Source organism: Capsicum annuum, chromosome 5 (genome assembly GCF_002878395.1).
Source record: "Capsicum annuum cultivar UCD-10X-F1 chromosome 5, UCD10Xv1.1, whole genome shotgun sequence".
Classification (NCBI taxonomy): domain Eukaryota; kingdom Viridiplantae; phylum Streptophyta; class Magnoliopsida; order Solanales; family Solanaceae; genus Capsicum; species Capsicum annuum.
The window spans coordinates 220,554,984-220,577,758 of record NC_061115.1 but is presented as its reverse complement, the minus strand read 5'-3'; the positions used below and the strand labels follow the sequence as shown (position 1 = coordinate 220,577,758).

The following is a 22,775-nucleotide window of genomic DNA, read 5'->3' as shown; positions in this document are numbered from 1 at the left end:
TTCGAATTACAAGCAAATCTATTGTTGGTCTGTCTAATAATTCTTGAGCCTCTTCGTGGTTTAGCCTCGGGCACAACAGCCTGGCTAGCCTCTGGGGTATCATGTCCTTTGGATCCTTCACCGATCCTCCCATTTCAATGTTCTAGACTCGTATTTGTAATCTTTAGGAATTCAATTACCAACACTTGAAATCATTGTCTCCGCTCATGTTCATGAATTTCACTAGTCTTTATTGCACATACTACTAATATATATCGCGAGTTCAGTTCAAGGAACATAACAAAAGTTTGTACACAAGGAAAGAGGTGCAACCAATGAATTTATATTATGTATATAGAAAATTACACAAAGTATACATGTCAAAAATACTTTTTGTAGGTATACATTACTTTTTTGCTACACGTATCCAGCATACTGGCCTCAGCACTGCCCACACGTACATAATGAAAGAGATGCAACCGATGGCACAGACAGTAACAGCGAGACCAACTGAATGTGCTAAAGTAGCATACATACCAGTTACAAAAGCAATTACAACTGCTGACATTGCCACGAGCTGCGATCTAGCTCCAACTTTACTGAGAGACCACAAATAACCCAAATCCTGATAGGACATCGGACGAGGATTTGACGCCATATAGAAGTAGCTGAATATAGCACCAGCGGAGCATGCAAAGGCGATGGCATCTGCTATAACAAATGCACGGAACGATGCTTTTTTTATTAGAACTGCCATCCCCTTATTAGGGCTATTGTCATCGCTTTCAAATCCTCCCGGTAATGTAAAACCAGCTGCAAAGGTGACTGTGACTAATAGAGTAGCCACAACAAGTTGCATTTGAGCTGCTGATAAGATACCTTTGATGTTAATGTCGCGTTCCTTAGCTTGGTTGAAAATTATCTTCTGCCGATCCATCTGGTTCAGCTTGGGTGAACGTCGTCCCAACTGAGCAATGGAAATAAGGAAATCGTTAAACAAGCTGGGCGCGATTCTGTCCTTGTCTGCCGTCCACTCTGTGCAAGACACTGCTACGTCAAAAGGAGTCTTGTTTTCCTTGTTATATGACATCTTCTTTGCTCGGGGATGATATTTTAATTCCAATGGCACATAGCCCCAGAAATTAGAGGAAGCAAGCAAATGGAGAGGAGTGTTGCCATCGTTGTCTGGATCCTCGCTAAGCTTATCCCACTTTCTGGACTTCAGTAAGTAACTGACCACATTTGCTTGACTGCAGAATATGGCTTCGTGAAGAGCATTTCGGCCATTGCTGTCGAGCATTTCCCAGCAATCAGGGCAGTGATTTAATAGCTCATGTAGAACGTCTACCTTACCTGAGCCGGCTGCAATGTGAATTGCTGTTGTCCAGTCGTTTTCACTGCCTGCTGGAAGGTAGGCTAAGGATTTTTTCCACCCGAGCATATCAGAAACTACTTCTTTCAATCCTAAAAGAGCGGCAAAGTGCAGCGAATTCCAGCCCCCCACGTCAGGTTCCTCACTCAAAGATTTATTCCATTGCATCAGCAATCTCGCGCAATCTGGATGTATGTGTCAAATATGAGGATGATAATGAGTTAAATAAACACAAATTTAGACTCCCTAGTCTAGTCTCTAAATGGGTCTGGGGAAGGGTAGAGTGTACGCAGACCTTACCACTACCTCAGAAGCAGAGAGGCTGTTTCCGATAAATTCTCAGCTCAAGAAAAAACAGTCCAAAACAGAACAGCACTACAACAAAATAATACAATAGTCGAAGAACAAGAAAAAACAGATAGTAACAAGAATCGAAAAGAGATGTTAATACAGTGAGAGTAACGGCAAGAAAATATGTACATACCCGTGTGTTCCTGAATTACTGCTGCATGCAGAGGTGTTCGATTTAATGGACCTGCAGAAGAAGTTGGTTGCGTGCAGGAGTTCAAGATTTCACTCAAAGCTTCACGAAGACCAGACTCGGCTGCCAGATACAGTGGTGTCTCCCGGGCCTTGTTGGATGGAAATTCGAATTCAGGATCTTCTTTCACCAAGAGTCTGGCTACATCTTGATGTCGGCTCCTCACGGCCTTGTGCAGCACTGTATCTCCATTCTCATCTGTCATCCTCATGAGTGTCTCCTTATAATGCTCATCCATACTAAGTAGCGAATGGACTACTTCGATGTGACCTTCGTTAGCTGCTACGTGAAGCGCAGTTTCATTCTTCTTGTTCCGATGGCATAACAATGCCGGACTAATCTTAAGGACTTCTGCCACGAAATGGGAGTGGCCATAATGAGCGGCCACGTGTAAGATTGTGTTGCCTGTTGGAGTGACTTGGTACGGATTTTCTTCATCCCTTTTCAGATATTCAGCAAGTGAAAAATCACCATTACTGATATTGCCTTCCACCGCAGCATTGTACAAGGTTGGATCCATTTTCGTTTCTTTTACTTGGTTTGCCGGTGAGTTCTTTGCTTTCTCCAGATGAAATATTATATAGAAATATTCTGAACACCACGCAGATCTTTGCCTTTGATCAAAGAAAGGTACTTATTGTTTGCTTTAATCAGAAGAAAGGAATTTGTAAAGAAAAACAACATGAATAAAAACATCTTTAACCCAAACAAGACTAACTAATTGAAAATTATAGAAGGGTAGCCCGGTGCACTAAAGCTCCCACTATGCGCAGGGTCCGGGGAAGGGCAGTCTGGTGCAATAGAGCCCTGTGGTCTGGCCCTCTTCCCCCGACCCTACGCATAGCTACGATGCTTTACACTGCAATCTTTTCCTTTTGGAGAAATGACAATATCTTTGGTGCTTAAGAAGCAACCTATGATGATATTCTCTTGTTTCTCTTTTTCTTTTTTTGGTTCCTTCTTAACTTGTAAAGTCGAGTATGTCTCAGCTGCCTCATGTGTTAGTCATACAATTTGGCGTTGGACGTTGATAAAGATGCTACAAGAGCAAGCTACTATACCGTTGCTTTGGTGAAAGAATGAGCCTTACGACCTGGTGGTCTGCATAATAAGAATGACATTTGACGATATGCTGCCTGTTTATTAAGAACATAGCGGAGATAGATTATCATAAATTATTAATGCGTGCATTTATCGTGGCAATATTCCCTTATGGCACACCTAAATATGGGATCACAAATTGTAGAGGAGCAAAATCATTCTCATTTTCGAGATCCAGCAAAGCCAAGCAACACATACAAAGAGAAGCCGCCCATGACAGCGACACCGACTGAATGTGCTAACGTAACATACATACCAGTTGCAAATGCAATAACAACATGTCATCGACAGAAGCTGCAACATAGTTGCAACCATATAAAAACAGACAATAAGAGAGAACTCCTTTTCGGATGATATTGCATTTGTTGCCATGGAAAAGTTGGCAAATACAGTAGCAGAGGAGCATGCAAATGCGGTGACATTCGAAACAACAAACGCACGGAACACTGCTTTTTTTATTAGAATCGTCACCCCTTTATTAGGGCTATTAGTATCGCTATCAAAACCACCTGATAAAGTGAAACCAGCTGTGAAGGTCACTGTCATTGTCTATTACTCTTTTGTACTCCAATTATCATAGCATTCTGTTCCTTTTTTTTTTTTTTTAAGACTGCTTTGTTATGCTTTACACTGCAATCTTTTCTTTTGGAGAAATGACATTCACTTTGGTGCTTAAGAAGCAACCTATGATGATATTCTCTTGTTTCTCTTTTTTCTTTTTTTGGTTCCTTTCTTTACTTGTAAATTCAAGTATGTCGCAGCTGCCTTATGTGTTAGTCATAAAATTTGGCGTTGGAAGTTGATAAAGATGCTACAGGAGCAAGCTACTATTGATAATATCGCGTGTTACTATGAAGTACTATTGCTTTGGTTAAAGAATCCCATACTCCATGAATGAGAAAGCAAGCTACAATTGCGTGTTAGTAAGAAGTACCGTTGCTTTGGTGAAAGAATGGGCCTTATGATCTGAAACTTCCTACGTAACTTACATAGAGACTCGAGTCTATGTTACAACCTTGACATGTTCACTGTCTCTCAGTTCTTCAATCTTTTCATATAATGTTCTTGAGTGATAGATATGTCATCAACATCTTGTTTCAAAATTAATTCTTATTGTATAATATGGTCATGTTGAGTCAGGTGAATTGGAGCAATGTCCGCCAGTCTCATGGAGAAATGGGAGCCAATGATCGCCATTTGAGTTGGCTACAAGATTTTCTTTGTTCTGTAGTCATGTTTTGTTCGTTTCTTAAGTAATCGACTACTCTACTTGTTTGTTTTTATGAGAAAAGAATCATAAGATGAAGTGAATCTTAAGAGATCCAAGTATTACTTTTGTCTTGGGAGTTTAATGAGTTCTTAAAGCTGTTTATGTTCATGAAATTCTTTCAGTTTTTGACATGAAAGCGAAAATACAAAAACATCAAAATCCCTTTCTTGTGATCAAGGCAAGCACCAGATCCCTTTCTTCTTTGAGATTCATTAAGAATCTAATTAGTTTTTCCTATATAATAATGTTTCATCAAAGAAAGCAAAGGACTCATAGGATTATCATTGGGAGATCTTGGATAAAACACCAAATCAAAAATGGATCCGACCCTGTATAAAGCTGCGATGAGAGGCAATATCGGAGATGCCAATTTTCTGCTTACTGATCATTTGAAAAGGGATGAAGAAGACGGCTACCAAGTCACTCCAAAGGGAAACACAGTCCTCCACGTCGCAGCCCTCTATGGCCACTCCCGTTTCGCTGCAGAAGTCCTAAAGATTACTCTGGCATCGTTATGCTGTCAAAACAAGAAAAATGAAACCGCTCTTCACATACCAGCTAATGAAGGGCATACTGAAGTAGTACGTGTGCTACTTGCATGTGTCGATGATCATAATACTAAGGAGAAACTCATGAGGGCGATGGATACTAGTGGAGATACAGCACTGCACAAGGCAGTGAGGAGCCAACATCTAGATGTGGTTAAGCTCTTGGTGAAAGAAGATTCTGAATTTGAATTTCCGCCTAACCATGCGCAGGAGACGCCACTGTATCTGGCGGCTGAATCAGGTTTTCATGATGCTTTGATTAACATCTTGGAATCCTGCAAGAAACCAACTTACGCTGCAGGTCCATCTAATAGAACACCTCTTCATGCAGCAGTAATTCAGAAACATAAAGGTACATAATTTTTAGTGTCTGTCGTGCAACTATATTTGCGAGAAGGTCTAACCCCTTATTTATGCATTTATCGTGTTGACACATCCAGATTGCATTAGATCACTATGGTGATGGAATAAGCCTTTATGCGAGGAACCTGACTTATGGGGTTGGAATTCACTGCACTATGCTGTCAAATTAGGACTGATAGACGTCGTTTCTTATATGTTGTGGTGGAAAAAATCCTTAGTGTACCTTCCGGCAGGCTGTGAAAATGACTGGACGACAGCAATTCACATTGCAGCCAGTGAAGGTGATGTAAACATGATAATTGAGCTATTAAATCACTTCCCTGATTGTCGCGATACGCTTAACAGCAACAATCAAAATGCTCTTCATGTTGCCGTATTGAAAAATCAAGACAAGGTAGTCCGCGTCTTATTAGGCTCTGATAAGTACGACAGCCTTGTTGATGAGCGAGATATCGATGGCAACACTCCTCTCCATTTGCTTGCTGCCCCTGGTAACCATATGTGTGAATTAATAAACCATCCTAGAGCAAAGAAGATGTCATTTAACAAAGAAAACCAGACTCCACTTGATATAGCACTGTCATGCACAGCGACAACAAAGAAGGTAAGCGGCCACACATTTGTTTTTCAAATACTGGTGGAGCTTGAGTATATGCTGGTGAAATATTGATATACTAGTTCAAGGATTATGTCAAGCGAAAGAACAATTTGCGTGCACTCACAAATCTTCAGCTTTCTGACCATTCTTGATGTGGCATTGAAACATCAAGTAAAACTGTAATTCTATTTCATGATATTGTTGTCTCCTACGCTATGAACAGATTAGTTCTCAGTAAGACAAGTTACTGTGTTAAATTTTTCGACTGACTCAAATAAACTGTACTACTGATGAAAATAGGAGAAATTGGTGGAGGATTTGTATAGCATCGGCCGATTTGGAAAAAGTGACTTTGAGGTAAAGCGGAAGTACGAGTACATGCCCAATTCAAATGATGAAATGGGAACAGGAGTCAAAATGCGACTGGGGGAAGATGATCACGATAAAGCTGAAAAGGCAGATCAAACAGAAGTCAAAAGTATTATGAAAGTAGCTCAAATCCATATTGTCGTGGCCACTTTGATAATGACAATCACTTTCGCCGCTGGTATCACATTGCCAGGAAGTTTTGAGAGTGACTCCGATAGCCCTAATCAAGGGATGGCAATTCTAATAAGGAAAACAGCAATTCATGCATTTGTTGTTTCCGATGCCATTGCCTTCACATGCTCAGCTGTTGCCATATTCATCTACTTCTTCATGGCAGATGTAAGTGCAGATCCTCAAATGGAAAAAATTGTAAAGAAGCTTTATAATCTTGCAGCTTATTTTCAGTTATTTTCAATGTTAGCAGTTGTAATTGCATTTGCAACGGGTATGTTTGCTACTTTATCACATTCACTTGGTCTTGCCGTTACTGTCTGTTTCATAGGTTGCCTCTCTATTTTATTGTACTTCTTGGTTCTTATCTATAGTTGTAGATATTTGTGATGAGAGTAAGATGAAGAATAGAGAGGCATGAATACTAGTTTCTACTTATTGCTTCCAAATTTGTATGGATGTCTTGAATTCTTTACTTCAATGCATCAAAAATAAGAAAGCTGTAGAGAAGTTTTATGATCTCGCAAGTATTTTTCAGTGCTTGTCAATGTTAGCAGTTGTAATTGCATTCGCAACGGGTATGTTTGCTACTTTATCACATTCAGTATTTGGTCTTGTTGTTACTGTCTGTTTCATAGGTTGCCTCTCTATTTTATTGTACTTCTTGGTTCTTATTTATATGGGAAGGAAAGTATATATGATACTGAAGAGTGTAAGAAGAAGATTATAAGAAGATCATAATACTAATGATAAACTCATGAGGATGACAAACGCCAGTGGAGGTCAAATCTACCGATTGACCGAGTGCATCCGATGCATGTTCACTATGAAAAATTCAAAGGAAACCCACTTATCCTAATGCAATCAGTCTTTGCTTGATGATCACATATTTGTCCGTAAAGTTTTACAAAAAATAGTCATTCCCCATTCATGTGGAAGATTGTTGGATTCAATTGGTGTGAATAGAGAATGGAGGGACACAACCTTTGAAGAAAAGACATATTGTTTGGAAGAGGTGTGTCTGTTCAGAATGGAGGGACACAACCTTTGAAGAAAAGACATATGTTTTGGAAAAGGTGTAACTGTTCAGATAGTTGTGTTTGTTCAGAAAAAAGACACAATGTTTCGAATGAACAGACATGACTCTTCCAAAGGATACACCTTTTCGGATGAACCATTACAACCTCTCGGAAGGGGTACTTTATGGCAATATAAACCTGCATTTTTTCCATAGGTTTAGGATGAAAAAAATTCTGTATAAGAAAAATATTTTCTTACTTCTAAAAACTCTGTGTGATCAATCAAACCGTTGAGTGAGTTCGAAGAGATTCCAATTGTTTGAGGTACCGTTACAGTTGGTTTGTTTGGCTATTTTATCCTGGGAGGAAGATTTCATAACCTCGGGTACAGTGAGGGGAATTAGTGTCACAACCCGAACCGAGGCCCTGGCCGTGATGAGTATTCCAAACCATAAAGGCCCGAAACACCCCTATTTATCTGGTAATCATGCACATAACTTATATGACAAAAGAAATGCGGAAAATACACAATATAACAGAAACATGGTCAAGAATCATATGAAAACAGTAATGGGGAATAATGTCCCGCAATTCTCAATCAACATCTCAAAAACGTCTGCGAAATCTCTACTACATGACTGAAGCAAATAACTATCTGAAAACTGGGACAAGGCCCCCAGTAGACCCAAAACTACTAAATGATAAATGAACTGACAGACATCAGGCCTTTCAAAATATAGAAGGCTCACCACTTGATTCTACAAATCTGTCGGAATAGATCCACTGGTTATCTAGACCCCTAGACTGTGCCTCCGAACCTGGGAGGGAAGCGGGTCAATACAAAAGTACTGGTACGCAGAGAAATCAAAACAAAATGCAATATTTTTACAAAATATAGGTGAGAGCCAGTATAAAGCAGTTTCGTATCAAATCATTTGAAAACACAAGGGCATAATGTAATAGTTTTCAACAACAATGTAATGCAGCTGAGCTAGGTGAAATACCCTACATATAACATTTACACCAACTGTCAAACCTCAGTTGCTGCCGAGATTAGAGTATAAGTGAGGGGAAGACACACAAGATCACACAGCAGGGTGTCTCGACCCAATAAAGTAGGGTAGTGCACAAGATCACAAAGCAGGGCTCCTAACCATAGTCCCAATTTGGGAATGACATAAAGTCAGGTACACAAGATCACTTAGCCTGGAACCAAATTCTCATGTCGGCAAACACGATTTCCAGCGATGAGCCCTTACACTTAAACGCCTTCTTCGGGCATCCACCTATCTCTTATAAAATCAATGCATTCAACTCCATTTAATTCAACCACATATCTTATTCTGTAGGGTATTGTCATACCCGACTTGCAAGCCATCAATATCACATCATTACTTCATGCAACCATTATATTCATCATATTTCAACATGATAACCCTCTCCTTGCAAGTCAAAAATCATATCCACTTTCAAAGTAGTTCATGTCATGCTCGTCAAGATGATTTCTAACAATTCACATCATATGAAAATTCAAAACAATTTCATATCAAGAGAGAGGTTTCATACAATTCATGCTCTCAAGTTAACATCTTTTGAATCACAAGCATGTGCATATATAATATATCAAATTACTTCGGAAATAGGCCTAAAGACCAAATCAATATCATAAAGATGCTTAAAACATGTTTATATTCATAATTTCAAAATTTCCATTTTTAAAACATGAATTTTTTTAAGCCCATGAGATTTTTGATATAACCCCACGTACCTCTATTTGCGAAAATAATAGGTGCTTCTTGAAGCTTACGATCTGGGGATTACAAATCTCCAGTTTGTTTCGAATTCCCATGGTTGAATCTTGAGTTACTAGAGATAATTGGATTGGAATTATAGGGAAGAAACCCTAATTCTTGAAATGGAAGAGAGAAAAAACATGAGATTTTTCCCTTTACTAGGACATATTAGAGGGTAGGAATGGATAGAAAAGACCAAAATACCCTTGAGTGAAATTCTGAAACTGGAGCCCCATTTTTGGCCCCAGCGCGATGCGGAGCTTGGAAAAATGCCAATTATTGAGATCTGAAAGTTTGGCATGAAGCGGGACTATCACGGAGGCTTGATGGAAATTGACGAGTGCCATTTTGGCCTCAAGCGCGACGCACCATGCACTGAAATGGCATTCGTCTTACAGCTGAAACTTAAAATAGCCATAACTCATTACCCGGTTATCGGATTTCGATAAATCTTATATCGTTGGAAAGCTTATTCAATTATCTACAATTTGGTATATAGTATGCCACCCAGTTCATCATATACAATTAGTTATGGTTGATTGAACTTGATCCAAGTTTCGAAGCTTACTCAAACTCGAACGATTGGAAATCTTTCAACTCGTCCTTGAGTTAAGGGACTTCTATGATCTTAATTCATGCTCAAATAGATTTCCACACTACATAATTGATCAACACACTAAATTTGCATTGGATTTATGGATTTTTTAACCTTTATGAGAAGAAATGACGGTTTACGTTCTAGCCCAAAAATGCGGGGTGTTACATTATCTCTCCCTTGGGATCATTCGTCCCCAAATGATGGGCAGAGACTTTGAAGCTTTAAAATATGGAATAATGCGGACTTGATATGTTCTCTAAGAAAGAATACACTGATCTGAAACATGACTATAAGACTAGAACCATTGATGTTCTGAATTCTTATACCGGACGTGCATATCTGATGCATGGAATACACAACTGAAGCTACTCATAAGCTGAATTCTCATAATGAACATGCATATCTGATGCATGGATCTGTGACTGAGTTGTTCTCATGAACGTAGGACTAAATACACTGATAATCTGAACTTTTTCTATTGAACATGCCTTTCTAATGCATGTGTATCTGACTGAACTGACATATGAACGTATGATTGAATACGCAATAATAACTTATGCAAAGCTTTAAATAAGAATCTATGCATGCAACTAGATAGGGGTAGCTCCCCCTTGGGACACTATGTCCTTCTATGAATGCTCAAATCACTAAGATACTCGGAAAAATTGTGGCTATGCACTAGGAACTTACGAATTGAATCATAACTGAACATCTGGAATCTGAATCTAGTACATGAAGCATGAACTGAGTTATACTCGCAACTACTAGTATACTCTATCTTTGAATAGTAACATATCTGAGATTTTTGGGTAGCATTATTAAATGAAAAGACGAAAAAACAAGTCATGCGAATCTGACGGCTAAACTGATTTGCTTGCCACATAGACTGAACTATACTGGAAACTCATACTCCATCGGGAGTATCTTATCAACACTCTTCCTTACGAAGTCCTGTAAGCATTATATAGCAAAATATTTGGGCGTGAGTCACACAAGACATCCGACTATAGGATCCCAACATTGACATTACTCTGCAGCCTGGAATATAGACATATAATTGTTAGGCCTTCGGCAATACAACTTCTTAAATACCATATTCATTCTATTCAACTGATAATTATCATATGGGCATTGATAAATCTTTCTACTAATGTCTATAGTAGCTTAAATCCTTTCACTGCGATCACACCTAATTCCAAATGACAAAAATACATCATGTCATACCACGCTATTATTCTAAACCATATGATGCAACCTTCTATATCTCTTTTAAAGATCACAACCTAAGCATAACATGCCTTACCACTTCAATGGCTACTCTGAATTCTTACTATGAAGTCGCTAGCGCATATAGCGTTCCTTTACAAAAATCCTGACATGTCATTCAAGCCTATCTTTATAACCACATATGAACTTCAAAGCAAACACTCATAAGGACATGCTTCGCATATTCCCTAAACCACTGTCAATATCACTCCCACGCGCTACCTCAAAAAATATATGCACACACAAATTTCCACTAACCATCACATATATCACAGACTTAGCCCCAAATCTTACTTCACACTCATGGCCTTATCTAAACAAGCATAGAATAATCTTTTATCAACAGGAAGCATTTACTAAACGCCACTATCATTACATAAGGAGGGTATTATGCGAGACTTGGCACTTAACTGAGGTCTGAGGAATAGAAAAACAATATCAGGGATTCATCAAAGTGATCTGAGTAGAGAGTACACCCGTCTCAAAGCTGAATCTCGCCAATCATTTGGTGTATAGCATGAGTTATGGGAATTGAGCACACTATAAAGCGTGAGTACATGAGTCTGCGTGACCTCAATTTGGAGTTCATAACTTATGGAATGTGATCCCGACTATTGAATGAATTGGAATTTCTCATTTAGGAACTGGAAGAGCACATGATTCTCTATCGTATGCATGAACATGAACTATGATCATGGAATTGCAATGTAAGGCATGAGTAGGCATTGGGGTAACTGAAAAACACTGAGATAAGAATGGGTGGAGTCTCACCCTCACTTTCTGATGCTCTATATCATACTGACATTACTACTAGAATCTGAGAGTTTGACTCGGTCACTTGTACTATTATCTCCTTCTTAGCATTAAGCCATCATCTTAAGCTTGAGAAATCCCTTACTAGATTCTAAACAGAACTACCCTTACTGCACTCTGGGGTATGAAAAACGACAATACACGTAATTAATAGAAATTAACCCGAATGACTACATCTGGAAGTGGAAAACCTACTACTAATACCACCTTCTGAGACACACTCTATCATTCTATAGCCCCAATAGTCATCACATAATACTAGAACACTTACTTACTTCAAATCCTTGTGAGTCTCCCCGTAGTTGGAGTACACACCCTCTAGCACTTCAACTCTTATTTCTAATAGTGCAACCCTCAAGGACTCAAACTTAGATTCTAACACTTAACATGGATGTCACCAAGTCTTTAATGAATCATTCTACTTCTGTCATAGCCTACCAATATAGCCACCTTAAAATTATATTCCTCTACCATGAGAATCAGGATCATATCAAAAAGGCTCAACACTATCAATTAAAGTTCCTTAACTTGGCTATTTAGAATACCATATACCATCTAACTAGTCCTTTTCCCACCTAGCAACTCAATGGTACCACTAGCCACACACAATATGTAATAGCCTTAGAATAAATACCGCAGCTTTAAACCACCCTGCACATACTTCTACATCATACATACACCGTCATACTTCATTACGAAATCAAATAAACTTAGGCACTCGCATACATTGTTCAAGCCTATAGATCACTTCCCTATAACTAGTATCATTAATCAAGAAATCGTCACATCCACCTTCATGTCCATCAATTGTTTCAAACTTAATGTCTAGTGCTAAACATGATTTACAACCCAACCATACACACAAATTTTTCACTTGGAAACTATGAAATAAACATCACGAAAACACTAGTGCACTAGAACTTCATAACCATAATAATCGATCTTGACCTAACAGTTTTCCTTATCATAATCCATTAGCATGTACTATTTCAGCACATCAAGCCTACTAATTTAATCCCACAAAACATGCATCATCAAACTCTTGCCACTATTTATCACCACACCATTTAAATTCAATCCTATAGTTTAGTATCAATCATTTACCACCAATGAAAAATGCAACATAATATAAATATAACAATCCATCAAATTGGGACATTCTACCCAAATATCTCAAAAATCTACTACATAGTTTCTCACAAGTAGTACTAGTTTACAACTACCAATGAAAAGAAGGGCAAGGGGGGTTAAAGCCTCATAATAGACATGGTCAACCTTATCCTTATATTATAACCCCGCACAATCGTATCTACTTATACTGCTTTCTCACATCACAATTACTTACCCAAGCGGATATTTACACAACCTTCAAAGTCCACAACAACCATGAGTCTATACTTATAACCTACTGGCTAATCTGGCCATTTTCATATTTCAAGAAAGGACAATTCACCTCGCCTAATAACTCCTTCTCTATCTTCAACTAATAAACTAACACACAAGGACGGATTGCTTCATTACCAAATCTATCTCATGTAAAAAGATTCAGCTATATATATATTCAACCAACACAAGAACAACACGCTGAACGAAAAATTGCTAGTGAATCAAAATAGGCCTCACATGGCTTCACTAGACTTTGATTTTTGTGGTTTGAACAAGAAAATGAAATGAATGACAAGGCAACTATGCTAGTGAATCAAAAGAGACCCACACGGCTTCACTAGACTTTTTAGTTTCATCAACATGATGATAAAATATTTTCAAGAGATGGAAACTTGTCACACAATATTTCATAATCTGAGAATACACATCTTACTTTGTATAGATAAAAAAAATCTAAGTCAAATATTTCCCCCACAGATTATCATACAATCCACACAAGCTACTAGCTACCAATAGGTCATGACACCGACACTTTAACTTATACTACTATTTGGGTGGAAATACAATTCCAACACTTCTACTACACATCTTTTCCCTTAAGCATGACATCTGCAACATAAATTTCTGAAAATGGCCGAATATACTCAATACAGAAGGCTGAAAAGCAAGATTTCATCAAGATCAAGGTTCACACGAGAACCAATACACTCTGAAGCAATAACGGACTCTTATCAAGTCCTTGCACAATTTTAAGATCTTATATGACGCGATCCGAAGGGACAATACCATTTAGACTCTAAACTTCTGCACTTGAATCACCCTAGTAATGTGATGGGTCTGAGAACATTAAAGTAAGGAAAGAATTTGGGATGATTTTACTTTCATATGGACGTCACCATAGCACGAATAGGGTATGAAGGAGGAACATTCTGACTCTATTGCACAAATTAGAACATGAAGAAAGAGATACATTCCTAAACACCTTGTAGCCTCCTGCTTAAAAGTGTGGCGTGCTACACAACCATAAACAAAACTCTACCTGACGCAATTTTGCAGACACCCTAGGACCATGAACCGTGCTTTGATACCAAGTTTGTCCGACCAGAATCGGGGCCCTGGCCGTAACGAGTATTCCAAACCATAAAGGTCCAAAACACCCCTATCTGGTAATCATGCACATGACTTATATGAATAAATAAATGTGAAAGATACACAATATAACAGAAACATGGTCAAGAATCATATGAAAAATGTAATGGGGAATAATGTCCCGCAATTCTCAATCAACATCTCGAAAACGTCTGCGAAATCTCTACTACATGACTGAAGCAAATAACTATCTGAAAACTGGGACAAGGCCACCAGTAGACCCAAAACTACTAAATGATAAATGAACTGACAGACATCAGGCTTTCCAAAATATACAATTGATTTTGCAAATCTGTCAGAAGAGATCTACTGGTTATCTGAACCCCTAGACTGTGCCTCCAAACTTGGGAGAGAAGGGGGTCAATACAAAAGTACTGGTATGCAAAGAAATCAAAACAAAATATAATATTTTTACAAAATATAGGTGAGAGCCAGCATAAAGCAGTTTCGTATCAAATCATTTGAAAACACATGGGCATAATGTAATAGTTTTCAACAACAATGTAATACAGCTGAGCTAGGTGGAATACCCTACATATAACATACACCAACTGTCAAACCTTGATTGCTGCTAAGATTAGAGTATAAGTAAGGGGAAGACACACAAGATCACACAGCAGGGTGTCTCGACCAAGTAGGGTAGTGCACAAGATCACAAAGCAGGGCTCCTAGCCATAGTCCCAATTTGGGAATGACATAAAGTCAGGTACACAAGATCACTTAGCCTGGTACCAAATTCCCATGTCGGCAAACACTGTTTCCAGCGATGATCCCTTACACTCAAATGCCTTCTTCATGCATCCACCTATCTCGTATAAAATCAATGCATTTAACTCCATTTAATTCAACCACATATCTTATTCTGTAGGGTATTGGCATACCCTACTTGCAAGCCATCAATATCACATCATTACTTCATGCAACCATTATATTCGTCACATTTCAACATGATAAGCCTCTCCTTGCAAGTCAAAAATCATATTCACTTTCAAAATAGTTCATGTCATGCTTGTCAAGATGATTTCTAACAATTCACATCATATGAAAATCCAAAACAATTTCATATCAAGAGAGAGGTTTCATATAATTCATGCTCTCAAGTTAGCATATTTTGAATCACAAGCATATGCATATATAATATATCAAATTACTTCGAAAATAGACCTAAAGACCAAATCAATATCATAAAAATGCTTAAACATGTTTATATTCATAATTTCAAAATTTTCATTTTTAAAACATGAATTTTTTTAAGCCCATGAGATTTTTTAGATAACCCCACGTACCTCTATATGCGAAAATAATAGGTGCTTCTTGAAGCTTACGATTTGGGGATTACAAATCTCCAGTTTGTTTCGAATTCCCATGGTTGAATCTTGAGTTACTAGAGATAATTGGATTGGAATTATAGGGAGGAAACCCTAATTCTTGAATGGAAGAGAGAAAAAAATGAGATTTTTCCCTTTACTAGGAAATATATAGAGGGTAGGAATGGGTAGAAAAGACCAAAATACCCTTGAGTGAAATTCTGAACCTGGAGCCTCATGTTTGGCCCCAGCGCGACGCGGAGTTTGGATAAATGCCAATTATTGAGACCTGAAAGTTTGGCGCGAAATGGGACTATCGCAGAGGCTTGTTAGAAATTGACGAGTGCCATTTTGGCCTCTGGTGCAACGTGCCATGCATTGAAATGGCATTAGTCTTACAGCTGAAAGTTAAAATAGCCATAACTCCTTACCCGGTTATCAGATTTTGACAAATCTTATATTGTTGGAAAGCTTATTCAATTATCTACAATTTGGTATATAGTAGGCCACCCAGTTCATCATATACAATGAGTTATGGTTGATTAAAGTTGATCCAAGTTTCGATACTTACTCAAATTCGAACGATTGGAAATCTTTCAACTCGTCCTTGAGTTATGGGACTTCTATGATCTTAATTCATGCTCAAATAGATTTCCACACTACGTAATTGATCAACACACCAAATTTACATTGGATTTATGGATTTTGTAACCTTTATGATAAGAAATGACGGTTTACGTTCTAGCCCAAAAATACGGGGTGTTACAATTATTCCTTAAGGACACTCCGTGAAGTCGGTGGACTTGGCCTTAAAATTCTATTTCATCTCATTTCTAAAAGTAAACATACTTCTTGGATAGATTATTTATAATCTTGTGTTGAAGGTGTTAAGGAACTTAATAAGTGTTCTAGTCTTAGACTTGAACTTGTGTTGAAGTTATTGTTGCATATATATATAGATTCTTGTACCCGAAAATGTTGAAAACAACAATCTTAAGGAATAATCTTTGGAAAAAAAATATCTTTTTTTGCTTATTTGGGAAAATTTTCTTTTCACTATAGTTTTTTTTTCGAAATCTGTATTGCTTGATTTCTGGAGATTAGCTTTCATCTTTCTACTCTGTTTGAACTTAAATAGTGATTTGAAGACATAAAATCTTCATCACAGGTTAAAGATTACTCGGTTGACGATTGGAAGTCATAAAAACTTCATAGTTAAACTAGAAACAAGAGGGGTTTAAAGTTACTGCAACTTTATTAGTAGTATTTTAACATACTAAAGGTTCTGTCTTGTTGTGACAGAAAAGTGATGACTGATAGTCAAATGCATGATGCTGGAACGACTATGACGGCAACTAGTATTGCTATGATGAGTCGTACTAATGCTCCGCAAGCTATGGCACCGGCGAAGAAACTCAAAAAGTTCACGAGTATTGACTTCAAGAGATGGCAACAGAAAATGTTCTTCTACCTCACAACTCTGTTTCTTCAAAGGTTCACGATTGAGGAAGCTTCGGAGGTGCCCGAGGGAACCTCTGAAAAAGAATGCTTTATGATTGTGGAGGCTTGGAAACACTCAGATTTCCTTTGCAGGAATTATATCTTGAGTGGTCTCCAAGATGAACTTTAAAATGTGTATAGCGGAACCAAGACTTCAAAAGAGTTATGGAGAGCACTAGAACGGAAGTACAAGACAGAGGATGCCAAAACTAAAAAGTTCTTTGTTGTAAGATTCCTGGAGTACAAAATAATAGACAACAAATTTGTTGTTTCCCAAGAGCAGGAACTGCAAGTGATCATCCATGATCTCCTAGTGGAAGGTATGATTTTGACAAATACCATTGTTGAACAATTTAAAAATGTTCTTAGTATTCACAAGAACTTTATTGTAGGTTTAATTATGAATGAAGTGTTTCAAGTAGCAGCGATAATAGAGAAGCTACCACTTATGTGGAAAGACTTCAAAAACTATTTGAAACACAAATGTAAGGAGATGTTAGTCGAAGATCTGATTGTACGACTACACATTGAAGAAGATAATAAGGCTGCAGAAAGAAGGTCAAGAGGTAATTCTGCAATGAGTGGAGCAAACATTGTAGAAGATGACCAAAATAACTCTAAAAGCGAAAGAAAGCTAGAAATAAAAGCAATCAACCTAAGAAGAAATTCAAGGGAAAGTGCTTCAACTGTGGGAAGATTGGCCCTAAGTCTACGGATTGTCGTGCCCCGAAGAAAGGAAAGAAGAAGGACCAAGAAAATATGGCTGAGTCAAAGAAAGAAATGGATGACCTGTGTGCTATGCTTTTCGAATGCAACTTGGTGGGAAATCCTCGCGAATGGTTGATGGATTCTGGTGCCACTCGCTATGTTTGTGCAAATAAGAAGTTGTTTTCAATGTTCGCTCCGGCTCAAGTAGAAGAAATGATCTACATGGCAAACTCCGCTACTGCAAAAGTAGAAGGAACAGGAAAAGTGTGCTTGAAGATGACTTCCGGCAAAGTGTTGACACTTAACAATGTCTTGTATGTTCCTGAGTTACGAAAGAACTTGATTTCTATTTCACTTCTAGGAAAGAACGGATTCAAATGTGTATTTATTTTCAGAAAAATTGAACTTAGTAAATGAGAAGTGTATGTAGGAAAAGGCTACCTCAATGAGGGCCTATTCAAAATGAATGTTGAAATCAATAAAAGTTCAAATTCTTCTTACTTGCTTGAGTCTCCCAATTTATGGCATGAACGACTAGGCCATGTTACTTACAAAACACTACGAAAATTGATTAACTTATAAGCTTTTCCAAACTTTGAGTGCAATAAATGAAAGTGTTAAACTTGTGTGGAATCAAAGTATGCTAAGCATTTGTATAAGTCCATTGAAAGAATTCCAATCCCTTAGACTTAATCCATATTGACATTTAATTTGTGATATGAAGTCAACACCATCACGTGGTGAAAAAATATTTCATAACTTTTATTGACGATTGCACTAGATATTGTTGAGTCTACTTGCTAAATAGTAAGGATAAAGCAATAGATGCATTTAGGCAATACAAAACTGAAGTTGAAAATCAGTTAGAGAAAAAGATCAAAACTATAAGAAGTGATAGGGGCAGAGAATATGAATCTCCCTTCGCCAAAATATGTGTAGAGAATGGAATTGTCCATCAAACTACGGCCTCGTATTCACCTCAATCTGTGGGCTATATCACACCAATTTGGCTCGAAAATGCTCCGGTCGCGCCGTTTCGCCCGTTTGTCCAACCAAATGGCCACGAAAAATTAAACGGACAACACTAGGATGATCCTCAACCTCCCTTACATGTCCCGGTAGATTTTAAGCCTACAACACGCTCGGACCGCAGGCCCACCCCCGAAACCATGGGCTATAGCACACCGATTTGGCCCAAAAACACCATGTTCGTGTTGTTTTGCCTGTTTGTCCACCCAAATAGCCACAAAAAATTAAACGGACCACACTGGGATGATCCCCAACCTCCTTGGCATGCTTCGATCAATTTTTGGCCCACAGCACGCCCGGACCCCGGGCCCACCCCCATAACTGTGGGCTATAGCACACCAATTTCGCCCGAAAATGCCCCGTTCATGTCGTTACACCCTTTTGTCCACTTAAATGGCCACAAAAAATTAAACGTACCACATTGGAATGATACCCAACCTCCTTGGCATGCCCCGGTCAATTTTTGGCCCACAGCACTCCCGGACCTATGGTCCACCCTCGAAACCGTGGGTTATAGCACACGATTTGGCTCGAAAATGCCCCGTTCACACCGTTTATTCCGTTTGTCTTGGTACGATCCCCAACCTCTCTGGCATGCCCCGATCAATTTTTGGCCCACAGCACTCCTGGATCCCGGTCCACCCCCAAAATCATGGGCAATAGCACACCGATTTGGCCTGAAAACACCCATTTCGCGCCGTTTTACCCGTTTGCCCACCTAAATGGCCACGAAAAATTAAACGGACCATACTAGAATGATCCCCAACTCCCTAACATACCCCGGTCAATTTTTGGCCCACAGCACGTGTAACGCCCAGTAAAAGCCGTGCATGTGTTAGCTTCTAGTAGTGTGCTCTTAGTCTCGGAAACTTAAAAATATTCTAAGTGTTAAAGAGACTTAGTCTCATTTTTAGTTGTTAATCTTCGGGGAATTTATTTTCGACCTTCCCAACCTTTGATATTAAATTTTCTTGTTGCGATGGGGTAAGGTCGTATTACGTAATGGGTGAGTTTTGGAATTTTTAGACGAGCCTAAGGGCATGTTTGGGTTGCAGAAACAGTAGCTCCAGGTGATCAGCCCGCGTCGCCCAGGTAAGAGCACTGCAATAAGCCAGGCGACGTGGGCCTTAGAGCGGGCGGTGCCTTCTCTATCGTGCCAGGCCAGTTTCTACACCCCTTCTCCGACTCATTAAGGGCATTTTAGGTATTTTCAATCCCCTTATCAGTTTAAACACGGGATCACAACCCTAAAACACCACATTACTCATATTTCTCTCAATTTTCTTCAAGAACACTCCCTAGGGTTTCAAACAAGATTCCCAAATAACTCAAGATTCAACCGTGGGTTTTAGAAGATTTGGAATCCCCAATCCGTAAGCTTCAAGAATCATCCATTATTTTCCAAAATAGAGGTACACGGGGTTTATCCTAAAAACTACATGGGCTTGAACTTTGTTAAAGCAGGGTTTAAGTTTTAATGCATGTATTTTATGGGGGCTTTGAAAACTATATTTAGACTATTTGTTTAGAAGGTTTAAATGCTATTATTGCTTTGTTATTGTGGTCTTTCCCCCTAAATTGATTTACATGTATACGTTTATGTATGAAACTAAGATCTGATCTTTGTTTGAGAGCATGAATTATGGACTCCCTCTCTTGTAATAATTAAAGATTTTGGCTTTATTGAAAAGAGAATTGAAATGCAGATTTTTGTGATTTGAAACGTCATAGCATTTGAAACATTAGTTTAGGGTTTTTCAGAAGGTGTCTTGATATGACTATGTTTTGAGTCAAACAGAAGAATTGCATGAGAAAGAGACTTTGGGCAAAACCACCATTGTTTTTTTGAATTGTTGACAAAGGGTTAATTGCATGTGTATACATGAGCTTTCTTGAATTATTTTATTGATATGGTGGTCCCGAACTTATGTCTTGAAATAGAGAATTTTGTATGCTAACAATGGCTCAGAGATGTGACTTGCAAGTCAATGATATGACGATACCATATGTATTTATGCCATAACAGATTATGTTTTTAGTGTATGTTTTCAGAGCATATTTTCAGAGTATGTTTTCAGAGCATGTTTTCAGAGACTGCATGTTTTGATTGAGTTTCAAAAAGGGGCTTAAAGAGGGTTAGGTGGTTACCCGAAGAAGGCGCGAGTTCAAGTAACTCTTAGCCTGAAACCGTATTTGCCAATATGGGTAGATTATTATTGTACACTGGCGACGGCCGTGTGGCGTAGTAGAGTCAGAGACTCTGACCATTGCGAAACACTTGGGTTAGGGGCTTCGCTGTCGAGTTAATGGCATTTTCCATATAACCCATGGAATTTTTCAGAGTTGTAGGGTATACTACCTAATGCAGATGTAATACAGATTTCTCAGAGTCATGATGATTTTCACAGAGTCTTTTAAAATGCCCATGTGATTTCTTACTGTATGACATGTTTATGAACTGTTTTAAACTGCTCTCATATATGTTGATTATAAATGATTATTTTGTATTTGCTCTACATACCACTACAATTGTATTGACCCCCCCCCTCCTCCCAGTTCTGAGGTGCAGTCTAGGGGTCCAGATAAGCAGTAGATTCTTCAGACAGATTTGCAGAGACAAGTGGTGAGCCTTCTATATTCCAGAAGGCCTGATGTCTGGCAATTTATTTATCATTTAATAGTTTTGGGTCTATTGGGGGCCTTGTCCCAGTTTTCAGACAGTGTTCAGATTTATTAGTGATTATGTATTAGAAATTTCGCAGACTGTTTTTAGATGTCGATGGATGTTGTGGGACTTTATTTCCCCTTATTGATTTTATTAGACTCATGACCATGTTTCCGTAGTATTGTGTATTTTCCGCATTTCTTTTATCATATGAATTATGTGCATGATTACCAGATAGATAGGGGTGTTTCGAGCCTTCATGGTTTGGAATGATCATCACGGCCAGGGCCCCGGATCGGGTCATGATAGCACACCCGGACCCCAGGCCAACCCCCGAAACCGTGGGCTATAGCACACCGATTTGGACCAAAAATTCTCCGTTCGCGTCGTTTCGCCCGTTTGTCCACCCAAATTGCCACAAAAAATTAAATGGACTATATTGGGACGATCCCCAACCTCCCTGGCACGCCTCGGATAATTTTTGGCCCACAGCACTCCTGGACCCTAGGCCCACCCTCAAAACTGTGGGCTTGCACACTGATTTAGCCCGAAAATGCCCTGTTCGCACCGTTTCTCCTGTTTATCTACCCAAATGGCCACGAAAAATTAAACGGACCACACTGGGATGATCTCCAACCTCCCTTTCATTCCTCGGTCGATTTTCAGCCCATAACTCGCCCGGACCCCAGGCCCACCCTCAAAACCATGGGCTATAGCACATCGATTTGGCCCAAAAATGCCTCGTTCGCGTCGTTTCACCCGTTTGTCCACCCAAATGGACACGAAAAATTAAACGAACCACACTAAGATGATCCCCAACCTCCCAGGCATGTCCCGGTCGATTATCAGCCCACAGCATGCTCGGACCCTGGGCCTACCACTAAAACCGTGGGCTATAGCACACCGATTTGTCCCAAAAATGTCTTGTTCACGCCGTTTCGCCCGTTTGTCCACCCAAATGGCAAAAAAAACTAAACGGACCACACTGAGATGATATCCAACCTATATGGCATGCCACGGTCGATTTTCGGCCCACAGCACGCCCGGACCCCAAGTCCACCCCCGAAACTGTGGGCTATAGCACATTGATTTGGCCCGAAAATGCCCCGTTTGCGTTGTTTCGCCCGTTTGTCCACCCAAATAGCAACAAAAAATTAAACAGACCACACTGGGATGATCCCCAACCTCCCTGGCACTCCTCGATCTATTTTCAGCCCACAGAACGCCTGG

The 22,775-nt window shown here is 39.1% G+C and overlaps 1 protein-coding gene and 1 pseudogene across 1 annotated transcript; one reads left to right on the top strand and one right to left on the bottom strand.

Moving 5' to 3' along the window:
• Positions 1-306: 306 nt before the first annotated feature.
• Positions 307-2,982, bottom strand: LOC107871454 (protein ACCELERATED CELL DEATH 6). Its single transcript, XM_016718392.2, has 2 exons — positions 1,836-2,982; positions 307-1,536 (listed from the first exon to the last, which is right to left on the bottom strand). The coding sequence occupies exons 1-2, from the start codon at positions 2,410-2,412 to the stop codon at positions 386-388; spliced, it is 1,728 nt and encodes a 575-aa protein (XP_016573878.2). The 5' UTR covers positions 2,413-2,982; the 3' UTR covers positions 307-385.
• A 1,503-nt stretch (positions 2,983-4,485) lies between these two features.
• On the top strand, positions 4,486-6,831 carry LOC107871455 (annotated as a pseudogene).
• The last annotated feature ends 15,944 nt before the right edge of the window (positions 6,832-22,775 follow it).